General features: G+C 47.3%; 1 protein-coding gene across 7 annotated transcripts in view; it reads left to right on the top strand.

Moving 5' to 3' along the window:
- ALDH18A1 (aldehyde dehydrogenase 18 family member A1) overlaps positions 1–20,549 on the top strand; it is a 98,987-nt gene that overhangs the window by 73,119 nt on the left and 5,319 nt on the right. For 6 of the 7 annotated variants that reach the window (XM_006129393.5, XM_075934426.2, XM_075934429.2 and 3 more), the window contains exons 12-15: positions 6,597–6,817; positions 10,805–10,942; positions 11,071–11,266; positions 11,417–11,538. In XM_006129393.5, coding sequence (XP_006129455.3) covers positions 6,597–6,817; positions 10,805–10,942; positions 11,071–11,266; positions 11,417–11,538 — 677 coding nt within the window. Of the gene's footprint in view, positions 1–6,596; positions 6,818–10,804; positions 10,943–11,070; positions 11,267–11,416; positions 11,539–19,084; positions 19,344–20,549 lie in introns of all 7 variants that reach the window. The other variant, XR_012905502.2, reaches the window with a different exon arrangement.

Raw genomic sequence — 20,549 nt, forward strand, 5'->3', positions numbered from 1 at the left:
ATTTAGGTATTAGAGAGGAAAACAAAAACAAACTTCATCTTGATACTTTAATACCCCTTTCTTTAGTTCTGTGCTTTAAAAACCATTTTATTTTGTTTTTTCAAATTTCAAGAGGTTAGCCTTTAATGTGGATTAATCCCTGCATTTTTAGAGACAATGGTTTTGCTGGTCTACACATGTAATCTGAAGTCTAAATCTCTCCTATATAACATCTTTGAAGAAATTGTATCCTGTTGGACCCATAGTATTGAATAACTGTTTTGCAACCACTTTATTAAAGATTGGGGTTTATCTTGATTGTATCAGGATACCAAGGGTACAGTTGTATCTATGAGATCAGTGGTGTGTCATTTTCATGAGATGTCAAGATCTGTTGAAGATAATGTTTATGTTCTATTGATAGGAGTGAGAGACTCACTGAATTTTGATTGACCTTTCCAAGGGCTTGCCAATTTAGAGGCTGGTGCTCTTTTGATAGAGCTCCTCTAATGAATCCCTTCAAAACTTTTCATATCCAAGAGATATTTTGCATAAGAACAGCAAGCTGACTTCCAGATCATTACAAACTCAAGAAAAACAACATGATTTCAGTAAATTGTCCTTCTACACTAAGTTCTCAAAACAATATTCTACTTTTATAGTCTGACATGAAGAATTTGGTTTAATGGGCAATTATACAGAGGGTTGATCAGGGAACAAAAATAGCCTATAATGCATGTTTTGAACACTAAATGTTTGTTATGCATTCGTCAATGATCTGATGATAGAGAAGTATTTATTTATAAAATACATGGCAAATCGTGAACAAAAAAAATTGAGAAGGATGACATTTATTTGCATACAATTCTGAACAGAAAAAGGCAAATATAACTGAATACAGTGGGAAATATTGAACAAGCTATACAATTTTAGGGTATATCTGGCATAGTCAGCAATTCAGAGGGTGTGTTCTACAAGGATGTATACGGAACAATCTGCAAATGTCAAATAGATACACAAAAAAGCAGAGGAATTTTGTCAGGTTATCTTACACCACTCTCCTCCCTCCACCTTCCATCTCTGCCCTACATCTACTTTATGAAAAATTGTAACAGATTTTAACAACGCACAAAAATTCCCATTTTGTCAGCAAATCAAAGTAACCAATATTAGTAGGGAATATTAGAAGGCTCTGTGGAGCCTCTTACTGACTATTTGTCTCTTGTCAGGCTTTGAGAGGCTCAGCCCTCCAGCTTAGTCAAAGAGTTCAGCCCCCTTCCTGGATAATAAACAGTCCAACTGAAAACAACAGCTAAACAGCAGAATAATGAAAGTAGAATATTGATTTTGAGAACTTACTGTAGAAGGACAGAAACTGAAATCATGTTGTTTTTCCTGAGTTTGTAATGATCTGGAGTCGGAGGACGAACTCTGCAGGAGCAGGAAAGGCTCCTGTGTAGAAAGCCAGTAAGAAAACTTCAGTGGAGCCTGAGTGGAATAGAAAAATAATGAGGCTAATCTAACATACTGAAAACTTTGCAGTATTAATTTTCTTTTTATTTGACTTAATATTAAATAAACATTTAAAGTCATGAACCTTGTTAATTACCCCTAGTTTTAGTGTTCTTTCTTTCATAACGTGTGTGTGTGTGTGTGTGTGTGTGTGTGTGTGTGTGTGTGTGAGAGAGAATATCTTGGGTGCCATAGAGGCGCACATATGAACAAGTGTGCATGACCTCAATATTGGTGCAGAAGACACAACTTACTCCGCTCATGGGTGGAAAATCTTAGAGGCAGCACTGTCAGGGATGTGTCTCCATGATCTGGATATCCTTAGCCTCTGGTTGCCAGAAGCTGGGAATGCTCACTCCATGATTGTTTGTTCTGTTCATTCTCTCTGAAGTATCTGGCATTGGTCGCTGTCAGAGGACAGGATACTGGACTAGATGGATCACGGGTCAGAATCAGTATGGCCATTGTTAATTAGAAGAGCTGCAAGTATGCCTCATTCAAAGGAGAGATGTCTGATTAGTCAGCATTTCGGTTGCTCTGGCCCAAGAAAAACATACATGAGGTGACATGATTGGTTTTACATATGTGATCCAGACAGCTTTGCTATGGCTGGTTGCCTGTATAGTTCATTTCAGGGCAGATCTTTTTGAGTGGAACAGTGCCTGTATAATTCCTTAGGCTGAAGTAAGGAGGTGGATGGAGCCTCGATATCTAATCTCAAGCATCTCTGAAGTATCTCCAGCATGATAAGAGGGAAAGTCTTTTTATAGATTAACCGGGTCAAAAGACAGGAAACAATAGGTAGGAATAAAGGGTCAGTTTTCAGAGTGGAGAGAGGTAACTGGTGGGATCCCCCAAGGATCTGTCCTGGGACCCATCCTATTCAACTTCTTTATAAATGATCTAGAGAACGGAGTAAACAGTGAGGTGACAAAATTTACAGATCCTACCGAACTGCTCAAGATAGTTAACTCATAGACTCATAGGCAGCCGCTTTTCTGGAATAAGCTGTGAGCTGTCTACACTGGCCGCTTGAATTTCCGGAAAAGCAGTGACGATTTACTGTAAGAAATCAGCTGCTTTTCCGGAAAAATTATGCTGCTCCCTCTAGGGCAAAAGTCCTTTTTCCGGAAAACTGTTCCGGAAAAGGACCAGTGAAGACAGCCCAGTAGTCTTTTCCACAAAAAAGCCCCAATCGCGAAAATGATGATCATGGCTTTTTTCCGGAAAAGCGCGTCTACATTGGCCACGGACGCTTTTCCGGAAAAAGGGCTTTTCTGGAAAAGCATCCTGCCAATGTAGACACTCTTTTTCCGGAAATACTTATAACGGAAAACTGTTCCGTTCTAAGCATTTCCGGAAAAAGGTGCCAGTGTAGACGTAGCCATAGACTTTAAGGTCAGAAGGGACCGTTATGATCATCTAGTCTGACCCCCTGCACAGTGCAGGCCACAGAATCTCACCCACCCCTCTTAGAATAATCCTCTCACCTATGCCTCAGATATTGAAGCCTTCAAATACTTTGAAGGCCCCAAGATGCAGAGAATCCTCCAGCTGTGATCTGTGCCCCATGCTATAGAGGAAGGCGAAAAACCTCCAGGGTCTCTGCCAATCTACCCTGGAGGAAAATTCCTTCCTGACCCCAAATATGGCGATCAGCTAAACCCTGATCATGTGGGCAAGACTCACCAGCCAGACACCCAGAAAGTTCTCCATAGTAACTCCTATCATCCCTCCATTGACCTATTTCCCACTGATAATGAATGGTCAATTAGTTACCAAGATCATGTTCTCAAACCATCCCCTTATCATAGAATCATAGAACTGGAAGAGACATCAGAAGGTCATCAAGTCCAGCCCCCTGCTCTAGGCAGGACCAATCCCATCTAAATCAACCCGGCCAGGGCTTTGTCAAGCCGGGACTTAAACACCTCTAGGGATGGAGACTCCACTACTTTCCTAGGTAACCCATTCCAGTGCTTCACTACCCTCCTAGTGAAATAGTTTTTCCTAATATCCAACCTGGACCTAATATCCCACCATAACTTGAGACCATTGCTCCTTGTTCTGCCATCCGTCACTACTGAGAACAGCCTCTCTCCATCCTCGTTGGAACCTCCCTTCAGGTAGGTTGAAGGCTGCTATCAACTCTTCTCTTCTGCAGACTAAACAAACCCAAATCCCTCAGTCTCTCCTCATAGGTCATGTGCTCCAGCCCCCTAGTCAATTTGGTCACCCTCCTCTGGACCCTCTCCAATGCGTCCACATACTTTCTATAGTGGGGGGCCAAGAACTGTACACAATACTCCAGGTGTGGCCTCACCAGAGCTTAATAAAGGGGAATAATCACTTCTCTAGATCTGCTGGCAATGCTCCTCCTAATGCAACCGAATATTAGCTTTCTGGCTACAAGGGCACAGTGTTGACTCATATCTAGCTTCTCATCCACTGTGTAACAGTGCTTGGGATTCTTCCATCCCAAGTGCAGGATTTTGCACTTGTGCTTGTTGAACCTCATCAGATATCTTTTGGTCCAGTCCTCCAATTTGTCTAGGTCACTCTGGACCCTATCCCTGCCCTCCAGCGTATCTACCTCTCCCCCTAGCTTAGTGTCATCCGCAAACTTGCCGAGGGTGAAATCCATCCCCTCATCATTAATAAAGCTGTTGAACAAAACTGGCCCTAGAATCGATCCTTGGGGCACTCCGCTAGAAACCGACTGCCAACCTGACATCGAGCCATTAATCATTACCCTTTGGGCCTGACAGTCTAGCTAGCTTTCTATCAATCTTAGTCTATTTATCCAATCCATACTTCCTTAACTTGCTGGCAAGAATATTGTGGGAGACCGTATCAAAAGCTTTGCTAAAGTCAAGGTCTATCCCATCCACTGACTTTCCCATGTCCACAGAGCCAGTTACCTCATCGTAGAAGCTAATCAGGTTGCTCAGGAAGGACTTGTCCTTGGTGAATCCATGTTGACTAACCCTGATCACTTTCTCCTCTTCCAAGTGCTTCAAAATGGATTCCTTGAGGATCCCCTACATTTTTTGGGGGGGACTGAGGTAAGACTGACTGGGCTGTAATTCCCTGGATTGTCTTTCTTCCCTTTTTTTTTTTTTTTTTTTTTTTTTAAAGATGCGCACTACATTTGCCTTTTTACAATCATCCGGGATCTCCACAAGTTTTCAAAGATAATAGTCAAAGGCTCCACAATAACATTTGCCAACTCCCTCAGTACCCTCGGATGCCTTAAATCTGGATCCATGGATTTGTGTATGTTTAGCTTTTCTAAATAGTCCCTAACCTGTTCTTTCTCCACCAAGGGCTGCCCACCTCCTTCCCATACTGCATTGCCTAGTGCAGTAGTCTGGGAGCTGACCTTGTCTGTGAAGACAGGCAAAGAAAGCATTGAGTACTTGAGCTTTTCCCACATCATCTGTCACTAGGTTACCTCCCTCATCCAGTAAGTGCCCCACACCCTCTCTGATCACCCTCTTATTGCTAACATGCCAGTAGAAACCTTTCTTGTTACCCTTCACATCCCTTGCCAGCTGCAATTCCAATTGCGCTTTCACCTTCCTGATAACTCTCCTACATTCTTGAGCAATATATTTATACTCCTCCCTAGTCATCTGTCCAAGTTTCCACTTCTTGTCAGCTTCCTTTTTGTGTTTAAGCTCATCAAGGATTTCCCCAGTAAGCCAATCTGGTGGCCTACCGTATTTGTTTTTCTTACTGTGCATCAGGATGGATTCTTCCTATGCCTTTAATAAGGTTTCTTTAAGGTTTACTGTCAGCTCTTGGAGTCATTGTGGATAGTTCTCTGAAAACATCCACTCAGTGTGCAGCGGCAGTCTAAAAAGCAAATACAATGTTAGGAGTAATTAAAAAGGGGATAGAGAATAAGACCAGAAAATACCTTATTTCCTCTATATAAAACCATGGTACACCCACATCTAGAATACTGTGTACAAGTGTGGTTGCCTCATTTAAAAAAAGATACCTAACCACTGGAAAAGGTTCAGAAAAGGGCAACAAAAATGATGAGGGGTTTGAAATGGGCCCATATGAAAAGAGATTAAAAAGACTGGGGCTTTTCACCTTAGAGAAGAGTACACTAATGGGGGATATGATAGAGGTCTATAAAATCATGATTTGTGTGGAAAAAGTGAATAAGGAAAAGTTATTTACTTATTCCCATAATATAAGAACTAAGGATCACCAAATTAAATTAATAGGCAGCAGTTTTAAAACAAACAGAAGTTTTTCTTCATCCAGCACAGTCAACCTGTGGAACTCCTTGCCAGAGGATGTGGTGAAGACCAGGACTTAACAGGGTTCAAAAAAGAGCTAGCTAGATTCATGGGGATTAGGCCCATCAATGGCTATTAGTCAGGATTGGTAGGAATGATGTCCCTAGCCTCGGTTTCTCTGGAAATGGATAACAGAAGTAGGATCATGTGAGGATTCCTTGTTGTGTTCCCTCCCTCTGGAACATCTGGTATTGGCCACTGTCGGCTGACAGGATACTGGGCTGGATAAACTGTGGGTCTGACCCATTATGGCCGTTCTTATGATATAATCCAGTGGTTTTCACACTTTTTTTTTTTCTTATGACCCAGTTGAAGAAAATTGTTGCCTGTGACTCAGCATCATTTGACTAGTGAGCTCTGGAGCGGGGCTGAGTGTGAGAGCTTTGGGGCGCAGGAGGGAGCTCCAGCTTTGGGTGGAAGTCAGGGCTGGGGCAGAGGGGCTTACCTTGAGCAGCTCCTGGTCACGAGTGCAGTGGGAATGCTAAGCAGCTTTATGCCACTTCTGGTACTGCAGACCATGCTGTGCCCCAAAAGCAGCTAGCAGCAGGTTCCCAGTCAAGGTAAGTGTGGAGCTAGGGCTCAGGACAGGGGCAGTGCACAGAGCCCTGTGCACTCTGTCCCCCATCTAGGAGCCAAGCCTATGCCAAGAAATGCAGGAAGCTGTCTTAGCACCCCCACTGTCACCTGATTGCCCTGCAGCAGTGATACCAGGGCCTGACATTCCATGACCCGGTACTAGGTCATGACCTGTTGTTTGAAAACCACTGATGTAATCATCTCTTATTTCAGGGAGATTGGCACTTCCTTTGATGAAACGACTGAGTCTGTCTACATCCAAGCTGAATAGCTTGGCCATAGGACTTCGTCAGATTGCAGCATCCTCACAGGAGAGTGTTGGCCGGGTCATTCGCAAAACACGAATAGCAAAAGACTTAGAGCTGGAGCAGGTGACTGTGCCTATTGGAGTCCTGCTGGTGATCTTCGAATCCCGTCCTGATTGCCTCCCACAGGTACGGGATGAGGGGAAATAAAACTTGTTTGTTTGAGACCTCTTGGGTGTAGTCCTCTGCACTGCAGGCAGCAAAAGGAAAAATAGTCTTATTGGTGCAGTGCGAAGTGAAACTGCATTCAATTCTTAATTTCCAAAGGACTGTCTTGTCTTAAACTGGATTTTATTGGCATACTACCCTCTCCATCAGATTTCTCCTCTCGCTTCTACTTTGTTTAGGGTAATCAGCTAGTTTGTGATGGCTTAATACGCAGATGGGAGAGTTTTTTCACTTAATGAATTGCAAATGTATTCAAGAATTGTACCTATTTGAATGTACAGTCACAGCATCATTGAATCCTAGGACTGGAAGGGACCTCGAGAGTCATCGAGTCCAGTCTCCTGCCCTCATGGCAGGACCAAGTACTGTCTAGACCAGTGGTCCCCAACCATTTTACGTCGCCGGGCGCCAGGGGGTGTGGCCGTTCGCCTGCCGGGCACCAGAGGGCGGGGATACTTGCTCACCAGGGGGCAGGGCCGGGTATAGGCCACACCCCCACGAGCCTGGGGCCGGCGCCCCCCATAGCCGCACACCAGGGGCCAGCGCCCCCCATGCGCCGCGCGCCTGGAGCACTGACGGCCGCTTTGCCGCGTGCCCAGGGACAGCGCCCCTCCCTCCCCATAGCCGCGTGCCCGGGACCGGCGCGCCCCATGCGCTGCGTTCCCGGAGCACGAGCGGCCACTTCGCCGCACGCCCGGGGCTGGCACCCCTCGTCCCCCCCTTCCCATAGCCGCGCGCCCGGGGCTGGCACCCCTCGTCCTCCCCTTCCCATAGCCGCGTGCCCGGGACCAACACCCCCCCCAATAGCCGCACGCCCAGGGCTGGCACCCCTCGTCCCCCCCTTCCCATAGCCGCGCGCCCGGGACCGACACCCCCCCAAATAGCCGCACGCCTGGAGCGAGGGCGGCCAGTTCACTGCGCGCCTGGGGCCGGCGCCCCCACCCCCGATAGCCGTGCACCCGGGGTCGGCGCTCCCCGTGTGCTGCGCACCTGGAGCACGGGCGGCCACTTCGCCGCGCTCCCGGGCCCGGCTCCGGCACAGCGCATGTGCCACGTGTGCAGGGCCAGGCTAGCCCCGAGCACTTTCCCATATGATATGTTTGCTCAAGTTGCTAGCTCTTCGTTGGAGGGAACACCGGATACATAGATGCTCAATGAGCACAATGGGGCCTGGTTGGACATCTGAGCACTATTTAATGCCAATATTAAATGCTCCTCTAACTACTTATTCCTAGCCTTAGACACATGTCAGAGTCTGACAGTGTATATAGTGTGGTCTCCCAAGGGGTCTGTCCTGAGTTGGATGCTACCCAGTATTGTTATTAATGAATTGTATAATGGAGCAGAGAGCATGCTTATAAAATTTGTGGATGAGAACCAAAGTGAAAGGAGTTTCATGCACTTTGGAAGTGGATTAGAATTCAAAAGACTTTATTTCAGACCAGTTCTCTAGTTTAGCCACAAGATGAAATTCAATGAAGACAAATGCAAAGTGATTGACTTAAGAAAGAAAAATGAAATGCAAGATAGGGATTAACTGGTGAGGGAGAAGTATAGCAAAAATATCTGGGAGTTAGAGTATCACAAATTGAATGAGCCAGGCCTTCCTTACAGAGTTGGGCCTGACTCCAGCACCGGCACACCAATCAGACCCTGTGCCGAGCACCAAGGCCTCAGTGCACAGTTCCCCTGTAGTACTGCCCATCAGCCTGTATTGCTCCCCTCTCTGGCTTTAGCGAAACAGTCAAAGAGGATGGCAAGGGGTTGTTCACCACCATCCTGGAAACATCAGGATAAATCTACAGGTGAGCATAGATCCACATTGGACAGCTCTCAGTCCACCTTGGGCTCATGGGGCCTAGCTCAGATAGAGCAGTGCACCTCAGCCCACTCTGTGCCTGCCTTCCTGGACATGAGTAGGACCCTGAGCCTCATTCAGGTGCCCTCCATGCCAGAGGCCCTGCAGGCTGCTCAAGAGATAATGACTCTGCCAGTGACAGTCACCCAGGCCTCTGTGACTCCTCGCTCTAGGGGCAGGCCCATGCTTAGTGCCATTGGCTCTCCATACCAACGGTATCAAATGCCATCAAGGGAAGGATCTAGATGCCATTCCCCACATGTGACCACTGGTAGGATAAGCCAGTTCCATTGACCCCTCTTCAATTGTCAGGCTAGGAGCCCTGGCATAAACCATTAATCATTTTTTTTTTTTTTTGTTCTCTGAATTCTTTCCTGTTTGTCCACAGTTATCCCAAAATGTGGCTCCCAGAACAGGACAAAATATTCCAGATAAGGCCTAATGGGCAAGGAGTAGAGTGGAAGAATTACTACTTCTACTACAGGTTGAACCTAGCCTGTCAGAGGCTGGGAATAGGGGAGGGCTCATTTGATGATTCCCTGTTCTGCTCACTCCCTCTGGGGCATCTGATATTGGCCACTGTCAGAAATCAGGGTACTGGGCTAGACCAGTATGGCTGTGCTTACGGTCTTACGTTCTAACCTCTCTAGTCCAGCTCTCTGGTCTGGCAACATCCGTGGTCCAGCATAATTTTAGTTAGCTGGATGTCCACTTGTGGGTGTGGCCAAGTTTCTCGCAGTCCCATAAAGTTTTTTTACAGCCACTAGTCCTGGCTCTGTGTTCTGTGTTGTTGTTTAGCTCTAATTTACCCCTAAATATGTTCAAAGAGCCCAGTAAGCAGTGGAAGTGTTGGTAAGGCTGCTAGAAAATATTGACATCCCGTGGTTTGGCAAATTCTGTTTTGGCACCAGTCTGGTCTAGGGAATGTAAGTGACTAGTCAAGTCAATATTCAGCTAGTCGCTTCCCTGTGCTGCTGCCCGCCCCCCTCTGCCCCCCCCCAGCTGCCTCTAGCAAAGGGTGAGGAGCAGGAGCCATCTTAAAAGCTGGTTACCCCCAGCACCATCTCTGCAGGCGGCCAAGGGAGGCAGACACACAGTGGGGGACCAGGCACAAGTTGGGCATCAGCTGTCCTAGCTCATACCTGGTCCCAGATGCTGTGCCTCTTTTTTTAAATGTAGTAAGAGCTGCCTGGCTCTTACTAGAGTTAGAAGGCAGAGGTGTAGCGGGGGACCGGTCGCAAGCCAGGAATCAGTTGATTCCCTGCTCTCACCCATTCCCAGACGCTGCACTTCTGATTTTTAAATGTAAAAAGAGCCACTGATTCCCACCTCACGACCAGTCTCCCACTGCACCTTTGCCAGGTGGCTTTCTACATTTAAAAGGCAGAGCCACAGCGGGGTTAGCTCCTGGGATGGTGCGAGCAGGGACTGCTTAGTCCCTGCTCACGCTGTTCTGGGGACTAACTCCACTGCTGTTCTGTAGTTCAAATGTAGTAGGAGCCAGGCGACAGTCCGACTCCTACTACATTAAAACTGCAGAGCAGCAGCGGGGGTAGCGAGCGTACCCCCGCCCCAACTCAGTTAGTTAATTACCTGCATGTTAACGTCCTTAGTCATATCCTGAGGGTGCTGGACTAGAGAGGTTCAACCTACAATATAACACATCATAAAATGATGTTTGCTTTTTTTGCAATAATGTTACACAATTGATTTGTATTTAGCTTGTGATCTGCTGTGACTGCCCTGCCTCCCCCCATCCTTTTCCATAGTTGCAATCCCCTACCAGCTTGGTATCATCCACACATTTAATAAATATACTCTTGATGCACAATACCAGCAGAAGAGCTTTTTGTAGATCAAAAGGTTTTCTCTTTGACTTAACAGAAGTTGGTCCAATGAAAGAGATTACTTCACCCATCTTGTCTAACGCCAGACAAAGGACCCAGGGAGATCTAGGCTTAAAGATCAAAATAGCAGTATAGCCAGCCTGGCAGGAAGAGAGCAGAATGTCCCCCTGGAAATATATCCATAGCCAGCAAATGTAGTAGATCATTTCTGTGATACTAATGGGTTCTCTCTTTTTCTCACAGGTGTCCGCTTTGGCTATTGCCAGTGGAAATGGCTTGTTACTTAAAGGAGGGAAGGAGGCAGCGCATAGCAATCAAATCCTTCACCATCTAACACAAGAAGCACTTTCCATCCATGGGGTCAAGGATGCAGTGCAGCTGGTGAGTGCCTAGATGTGAATCTAGGATTTGTTGCCATATGCGTGCACTGCGCATACAAGACTTTCTGAAGAACACCTTGCTCTAAGTCCATCACAGTCGGTAATAGCTTCTTGGGTTGATTGCTCCAGGTGAACACCAGGGAGGAAGTAGAAGATCTTTGCCGTCTGGATAAGCTGATAGATCTGATCATTCCGCGTGGCTCCTCTCAGCTGGTTAGGGATATCCAAAAAGCTGCTAAAGGAATCCCGGTTATGGGGCACAGTGAAGGGATCTGCCATGTATATGTGGATTCGGACGCCAGTGTAGAGAAGGTCACCAGAATAGGTAAGATGGGAGAGGCCTTTTCATTCTGAGAGGTTGACGGAGGTTGATATGAAATACTGGATATGTTCTCTTAGATCTGTACCTCCTCTGCTTTTTAATACCTTCTCATATGGAGTGGTACGTAACCAATTGTCCATTCTTTAACCCCAGTCAGAGATTCAAAATGTGAATATCCTGCTGCCTGTAATGCTCTGGAAACGCTATTAATTCACCGGGACTTGCTGCGAACCCCTTTATTTGACCAGATCATCGACATGTTGAGAGTCGAACAGGTTAGTCAAGCACGGCTCACTTAATAAAGAGAATCATGTTCAGTTAGTAACTTAGCTTGGCAGACAGTGGGACTGTGTGAAGCAGTGATGTGCAGAACCTCTCTTCAGCAGCTAATAATCGAATGTGAGTATAGCAAATACCATCCCATGTTAAGATATAAGCTTTGGAGCTCCCTGCCACCCAAGGTGCTGCAGAGAAGTGACCCTAGAAGCAGTTCCTTCTGAACTCATGCTGCTGCTGAGCCTGAGGAGTTCCCTTGTGAATAACGAATCTTGTTCCTTCCCTTGGGCTACATATGTTCTCTTCTTTTCATCTCCTGGAACTAGGAGCAAGGGACCCTCTTTGTCCTAACCTCTTCCATAAGCTGTGCTGGCCCACCAGCAGTGTTCTCGCTAGTTTTTTATGTTAATGTGTGAACAGACTTGTTATGTGCACCAATATGGAGGTGATGTATCAGACGACAGCTGTCTTTCTGCATATGGACAGTGTGTGGTGCAGGTGGAGCCAGGTAGCTGTGGTAAGGGCTGTAAGGGAGGGGAGATGATGGCTCCAGCTGGAAGCGTGGGCTCTGGAGAGGAGCTGGCAATGAGGAGTTTGTGGTGTAGGAGGTGGATCTAGATTTGAGAGTTTCAGGATGGGGAAGGGTTGGATTTTGGGCTTACCTTGGCTGCTTCTGGTTAGCTACACAAAGGCAGGTTGTTTGATGTCTGTGTGACCTGGGGCATGGCACTTAGCCCAGGAAGTAGCCAGCAGGTCTGGCTTCTGATTGGAGGGTGCAGGAGTGTCTGTGGCATGCCATTGCATGCTGCTGTTGCCCACCACTACTGCCGCCCAGCTCCGATTGACTGGGAGCTGGCCAGTGGAAGTGCGGAGCTGGTGTTCAGGGTGGGAGCAGTGCTCGTGGCCCTCTGGCACCTGTCTGGGAGCTGGACCTGTTGCTGGCCACTTCCCTGCCAGCCCCAGCACAGAGCTGTCCAGCCATTGTGGTTCCATCCTGGGGCTGGTGGGGAAGGGCCCACGCTCCCCCAACCATGGCAGCTTCCCTGCTGCAGCCTTGAGCCTCTACACAGAGCTTAATAGCCAGTGTGCAGGCCTGAATAGGATTCTGCATGGCCATGCTGCTTAGAGGGAACTTTCCCATCAGCACCAATTCTTTGGAGTCCCTTTTCTTTGTCTTATTCTCACCCAATTTTTTCAGTTTTCTTCTACAACACTCCCATTCCTTCCTCTTGCACCTGCTCTCTCATTCATTTGACCTCCACATACAATATGCCTTTGTTCCTTCCTTTCTTGCTCCTCTAGGATCTCAGCCAAAACAACAAAGCAATGCTAATACATGATTTCCTAAATTTCAGACCTGGTACTGCACTTCCAGCGTCTGCTACTAGAATAGGCTCTGGACAGGGACGTTGTTAAAATCCTGTGAGTTGCAGAGAGAGGCAGGATTCTACACCCAAGTTAAGTATCAGAGGGGTAGCCGTGTTAGTCTGAATCTGCAAAAGCGACGAGGAGTCCTGTGGCACCTTATAGACTAACTGAAGTGTAGGAGCATAAGCTTTCGTGGGCAAAGACCCACTTCGTCAGATGCATGTAGTGGAAATTTCCTGCCTCTGGAAATTTCCACTACATGCATCTGACGAAGTGGGTCTTTGCCCACGAAAGCTTATGCTCCTACACTTCAGTTAGTCTATAAGGTGCCCCAGGACTCCTCGTCGCTTTTACACCCAAGTTAGACCTTTCATATGGATGAACATTACATGATATGACCTGTTATGCTAGTTGTATGTTCAGGCTGTGGTTATTAACACAAGAAATACATGGTTAAATAGAAAGTGAGCCATGTCTCCTGATAACAAATTCCAAAATAAGTATTAAGAAAACAATAAACAGAAAACTGATCTATCAGTCTTGGTGGTTAACAATAATGTGAACCAGGATAGCTAGTTGGTGATCAATATTTGCAGTTCTTTGAGTGCTTATTCATGTCCATTCAACTTAGGGGCGTGCTCACCACTAGGGATGTAATAGTGTAGTCGATTAACCAATATGCAAATGCTTATATGTTAATTCTATAGACTAAACACATTTCTCTCCTCCTCCCTCTCCCCACCCCTCCACCTGCCAGTAACTTTTTTAGCAGGCTAGCCAGCAGCCCAGCTTAGTCCTGGCTCATGCCAGGTCCAGGACCTAACCCCACGTCTCTTCATTTAAAGTGTATTAGGAGCAAGGCAGGCAGGCAGCCTGGTTCAGTTCTGGCTCATGCCGGGTCCGGGAGCTCAGCCCCTCCCCTGGATAAGGGCTGCTGCCGTCTGATACAGAGGCAGCAGTGTGGAGTTGCAGGGGGCTTGCCGGGAGTGCGACTGAAGTATGCTGGCTTCTGGCCCTACCCCCAGAAACTATAGAATAGTTGACTAACCAGTAAGAGTTCATGAGGTTAACCGATATTTAGTATCCCTACTCATAGAATCATAGGACTGGAAGGGACCTCAAGAGGTCATCGAGTCCAGCCCCCCGCCCTCAAGGCAGGACCAAGCCAGAAGTTTTACTCAGAGCAGTACCCATAGGGGCCTGGGTCTCAACACCCTCTGGAATGGCAGACACGCTGCATTATATAGGACACTCCCAGGCCCCTCCCTCCTTAGTTCCTTTTTGCTGCTCCAGCGTTGGCCTTAGTGTTCTTATTCCCTCGCTTGTCAATAGTTTCTTTTGTGCTGTAATAAAGTCATTAACAGTGAGTTAGTCCCTGCTGGGACTTTACCTGGGGTCAAGCATGCCTCGTTTTCCCGGTTTTAAACCCCGTGCTGTGTGCCGCAGGCCTATGCATTAGCGACTCTCGTGCTGACTGTCTTCGTGACTTAGGTGAATCCCATGTCTCTGCTAAGCGCTGGGTTTGCACTTCTTCCCTCCTGGGACCATAAAAGAAAGGGGAATTCATTTAAAGGTGCTACTAATGGAGTTGCCATTAGCACTGCAGGAGCTACACTCCAATTCAGTGCTGAGTACCACAGCCTCAGTGCAAAGTGCACTGCTGGCACCTCCTATGGAGCACCGGGGGTCTTTGGCCCAGTCGAACAGGGCTGAAGAAGTTGGCCAAAGACAGCTCTCCTGACTGTAAGGGGAAAGCCAAGGGGGATTGTCCGTCAGACTGCGCCAAGGACAAGTCCCCAATGCAAGCGGCCAGCCCCAGTCCAACTCAGTGGCCGCTCGTGGCTGTTGACATTCAGCACCCCCCTCTGCCCCACATGCGCATACAGGAGGCCTTTAAGTGACACAGGACATACTCTGTATGCCAGTGCCATCATCGATGGGGCTGCCTGGGCCCAGGCATTGGGGAAAGCTGCCGCTCGCTACCCAGTTGCCAAGCATTCGACACTTACAATCTCCGGTGTGCCCGGATCAGAGGGCTCGCCATAGTCCCACCAGGTCAGTACAGGTATTGATGCAACGTCATCGACTCTGGCACCCCGGACATTGGAGCGCAGACCTGTGGACGCATGCGCTCAGTGGCCATAACAGTACCGTAGAGAGAGTGCTGCTCCGTACAGTTTGCACCACGCCAGGCACTATTCACTGTCTCCACACTGCTGCTCTCCTCAAGCCTGATACTCACCAGTATCAAGTATCTCGGGTCTCTGAGCCCACTCCCGCAGGTTGCAGTCAGCCTCACGGCGCTGGAGATCACTGTCTCAACACTGTCACTTGAGCTCTCAGAGCTCCTTTTGGGACCACAGGAGCCTGCCAACTAAACGCTGCAGGCCCTGCACGTGGTCACTGAGATCGTTCTCAGCACCGTAAGGAGTGTTTATTACGCTCCAGATCTTGGGATTCTGCCAGTGTCCGATCAACAGGTGCAGCCTCAGACTCGGCCTCCCTGCCACTGGTGCAGCCCTCTGCCCCATGGTCAAAATGTTACATGGTTCCGCAGATGGCCTCTCAGAGCCCTGGCCTCAGCAATGGCAGGTGCAGTGGTGCCCTTGGACTCCCTGGGGCTTCCAGGTTCGGCTGCAGGTGGCAGGCTCAGTAACCGGAGCCTCGGACCCATCCTCGGTGCCTCCAGGAAGCCAGGTTCCGGCACTGGAGATGGGGGATTGTCTCACCCCCGGGTTGAGGGAAAGGTCAATGGATCAACCACTATCCATTGGGGGGGGCCACTGCTTCTTGGTCCGCATTGCGGGATGAGGCAATTGTAGCCCCACCACCTGTCCCAGGAGGTCTGCGACTCCCTCTTGACAATCCTTGGCCTTACCCTTGAATGAAGGGGTGACTAAGATCCCTAGGGTGCTGTGCAGACACCCTCTTTGATTCGGCTCATCTCCAAGAGAGCAGAAAGGAAATAATTGGTGCCTGCCAAGGGCTATGACTACCTCTACGTTGGCAACCTTTTGAAACCAAAAAGCCAAATTACATCAAAATTCAGAACAAGTGGTTAACAAAGAACCGTGTAAGAGTGCTCATTTGTGTGACTGAAAATATATAACGTAATATTATTGATAATTGACATGATTAATCATAGCAGAAATGAAAAGTACTCTCAGACTTTATTTAATGGGACTTCTTTTTGCACATTTCTTTGAAGTTTACATCATAATTAGTCAAATCCAGCTTCATGCATGCATTCAGGCTGCCTTCTCTCAATCTTATGGCACAGGGGATGTGGAGGTGCAGGAGTTTCGGGATGTAGAGGTATGAGATGCTCAGAGCAGAGTGTTCAGGTGTATGAAGGGCTTAGGGTTGGGGGGGGAGTTGCAGGAGTGTTATGATGTTGAGGCCAGATGGGGGCTGGGTCCCAATTGGGGGCTTTTTGGCTAGGCTTCATTTTTAAAGGAAGTAAAATATTAATGTCCAACATAGAAGGTTTCAACATTGTCTTTGTGTGGCAGGGGTGGGAATTTTTTTGTGGGTCAGGCCACTGACCCACAGAAAAATCAGTTGGGGACCACACAAGTAAGAAGCAAAAAAACCAGCCCCTTCAACACTCTCTGATGTGGCTCCCAACTGAGACATCTCATTCCTCTGGTACTCCAGCGCCATGAGGAGGGGGAAGGACAGGGAGGACTGGGGTTCCAAGGTTAGTGGATTTTGTGGGCCCCCCCACCAGGCTCTGGGGTGGAGCCAAAAATGAGGAGTCCAATGTGTGGGACAGAGCTGCCAGTGAGTGTGATAGGGTTAGGGTTGCAGAATCTGGGTGGGAGGTAGAGTGCAGGAGCAAGCTCATCTGGGAACACTCTGGATCAGGCCTGCACAACATATGGCCCGAAGGCCGCATGCAGCCCGCAGGGGCTCACTGTGCGGCCCGTGCCGAGTACGGGCAGCGCAGCCCCATCTCATCCTCCGGCTGGGCAGAGGAGCGGAACGCTGCTGGGGAGGGGGAAATGCAGTGATTCTCGCTGTCGGGCTGCCTGCATGCAGCTCCAGCGCGAGGAGGCAGGGCGTGAGCCGGAGGGCGGGATGCCAGCAGATGCCAGGATGCTGGTGTGACGTGGCGTTGTGACGTCACGGCCAGCGACCACCAGATTCAAAAAGGCTCTGGCAGCCCCACAAACTGGAAGGCAGAAGCTGGGGAGGGGAAGGGTCCTTTTTTATTTTTAGATCATGCAAGATCTCGTGGTTAAGCCGAGGCGATCTTTTGCCATATTTTCTATCTTTCCGACACAGCAGAATAGCTTGCTTTTGGGCCCTTAATAATGTCCCTTTGAAAAACTGCCAACTCTTCTCAGTTGTTGTTCCCCTCAGCCTTGATTCCCATGAGACCTTACCTATCAGCTCTCTGAGCTTACTAAAATCCGCCTTCCTGAAATCCATTTCTCTATTTTGCTGTTCTCCCTTCTACCCTTCCTTAGTATTATGAACTCTATGATTTCATGATCACTTTCACCCAAGCTGCCTTCCACTTTCAAATTCTCAATCAGTTCCTCCCTATTTGTTAGGATCAAATCTAGAACAATTTCTAGAACAGATATTAACTGGGTACACATCACCTCAGGACCAGTACTGGGACCAGTTCTATTCAACATATTCATTAACGATCTAGAAAAAATGGGTACACACATGGGTGGCAAAATTTGTAGATGATATTAAACTGCTGAAGATAGTTAAGACCAAAGTGCACTGTAAAGAGGTTCAAAAGAATCTTACAAAACTAGGAGACTGGGTAACAAAATAGTTAATGATTTTTAATGTCGATAAATGCAAAGTAATGCACATTGGAAAAAAATCCAAACTATACGTATAAAATGGAGACTAATTTAGCTATAACCACTCGAGGGAGATCTTGGAGTCATTGTTGATAGTTCTCTGAAAATATCCAATGAATGGGCAGCAGCAGTCAAAAAAGCAGTGTTAAGAATCATTTAAAAAGGATAGTGAATAAGACAGAGAATAGCTGACTTATTGCCTCTGTATAAATCAATGGGATGCTCACATCTTAAATACTGCGTACAGATGTGGTCGCCTCATGTCAAAAACAATCTCTTAGCACTGGAAAAGGTTCAGAAAAGGGCAACAAAATGATGAGAGGTTTGGAAGGGGTCCCACATGAAGAGAGATTAAGAAGACTGGGACTTTTCATAGTAGAAAAGAGGAGATTAAGGTGGGGGAAATGATAGTGATCTATAACATCATGACTAGTGTGAAGAAAATGAATAAGGAAAAGTTATTTACTTGTTTCCATAACAGAAGAGCTAGGGGTCACCAAATGAAATGAAGAGGTAGCAAGTTTGAAATAAACAAATGAAAGTTTTTCTTCGCACAGCGTGCAGTCCACCTGCAGAACTCCTTGCCAGAGGATAAAGAGCTAGATAAATTCCTGGAGGCTGGGTCCATTAATGGCTACTAGCTAGGATGAGTAGGAATGGTGTCCCTAGCCTCTGTTTGCTAGAAGCTGGGACTAGGCGACAGGGAAAGAATCACTTGATATTCCCCATTCTGTTCATTCCCTCTATTGGATAGAGACAGCAAAGAGGCGGGAAGAGAGGATACTTCAAAGCGTCAGCGCCACACGGAGCCCATACCCCAGCCTCCGTGTGGTGCTGCCACTTTGAAACGCCCCGGCCTCTGCACGGCACTTCCATGGAGCCCAGGATCAGCTGAGGAGTCCTGAGCTTGACCCCGGCTCCACGTGGCATTTCAAAGCGGCAGCACAGCATGGAACCCAAGGTCAGTGAGGGACTCTGACCCCAGGCTCCATGCAGACGCTTCTGCTTTGAAATGTACAAGAGCTCCCACTGGGGACATTTCAAAGCTGTCACACTGTGTGCAGCCTGGAGCCAGCAGGAAGCATTTCAAAGCAGAAGTGCTCTCATAGTGCCCCGAGTCAGCAGGACTTCCCTCTGGCCCTGGGCTGCACGTGGAGTTGTGCATTCCTCCTTTGAAGTGTACAAGGGCTCTTGTACATTTCAGAGGAGGAATGCAGGAGTACCTATCAACTAGTCGAGTATTAGAAATTCCATCAACTATTAAACTAGTAAATTAACTGGTATTTAATATCCTTAACCCAGTCTGGCCACAGGTTCTTGTTAATGTTCTTTTCCGTTTACATTTGTGTAGCTTCATCTTCCAGACTTTGAATTGTGTCATCCAGTGACGGACCTGGTCGGGTCTGAGCACCACTGAGGGCGTTAGCTCAGGACGAGTTGCTCAAATCCTGGGCTACTTACAGCTCTTGACTGGAGGCCTTTCCCAAATATGCCACAAACCAGTTGCACAGAGCACTTCAGCTGCCAATCTGGCCAGCAGGAAGCCTCGTGAGCAAAAACCCTTAGAGACCCCACAGTGTGCCACAATCAGCCCTGGACCTTACACACAGGTGAGAGGTTATAAAACCCGAACTCACCTACTCTGAACAGATCCTCCCAGTCCCAAAGAATGAGCCACACTCTCCCAGGTCAACTTACACTTTAGATCTTACCCATAAGAGCGTGCTGAGCCAATCCTTTAGAATCTAAAATCTGAAGGTTTATTAATAAAAGGTTGAGAGTAAGATTGTTAAGGAAAATACATTACAAACATCAATCACCAAGTTCTTGATGCAGGCTTTTAGCAGAGATGTTACAAACTGCTAGCTTAGAAGTCTCTGGTGTACATCCTGTATTAGGATGGGTCAGCAATCATTCCCGGCTCTCTGTCCCTAGCAAGGATGCATCTGGAATCAGTAGCAAGACTGAAGACAAGATGGAGATGGCCTCATGGGATTTTTATATTCCTGGTGTCTCCCAAACTGAAACTGGTCACATGATCAAGTGACCTATCTATGTTTCACATGCAAGTAGCTATGAGGCACTGGCCGGTCGGTAGGCTTCCAGACACATTTCTCAGGTGTGTATTGGCCACTCCCAAGAGCCATTGTCCAAGAAGCAGAGCTAGTTAGCACAGGTATTCACTGAACTATCATTCCTCAGAATAGGCAGTCCAGGTCCATTGCTCCTTCCCAGACAGAACATTTACAGTACAAGAATAGAGCCCGTATTCATAACTTCATATACAAACATCATACAAGTACATGAGTAGCATACATAGAATCCGTAGAGCATACGCTTTTATTTGACACCTCACATGGCCCCCTTTGTACAGAATTTGGGGCAAACACCACTTGTGGGTGCAACAGTGATCTGTCTGCTCACTTTAAAATCCAGTAACGTGACACACATCTCTGTTTGTGGACTAGTCCTCCAGTACCTTCTCTTGTTTCTCTTTGTAAGTAGTTGGAAGTTGTGCTTAAACTACTAAGTCTTAAGGAGAGAAGGCATAATTAGATTATCCAGTCTGACCTCCTTTACGATATAGGCCAGAGAACTTCATTCACTTACTGCTGTGGTGAACCTAGTAACTTATGTTTGACGTAAAGCATATATTCCGGAGAGACACTGGCCCTGATTTGAAATCTTTTAATCTCCATTTTGGTAAACCACATAGGCTTAGTACCTGAAGTTTCTTGTGCAGTGTCTCTTTCTAGACTTCGGATCCTTGTAGCTTTTCACTGAACTCCCACTCCATGATTTCAATGTAACTGGGA

Source organism: Pelodiscus sinensis, chromosome 8, assembly GCF_052426305.1.
Source record: "Pelodiscus sinensis isolate ZL-2025 chromosome 8, ASM5242630v1, whole genome shotgun sequence".
NCBI classification, from domain to species: domain Eukaryota; kingdom Metazoa; phylum Chordata; order Testudines; family Trionychidae; genus Pelodiscus; species Pelodiscus sinensis.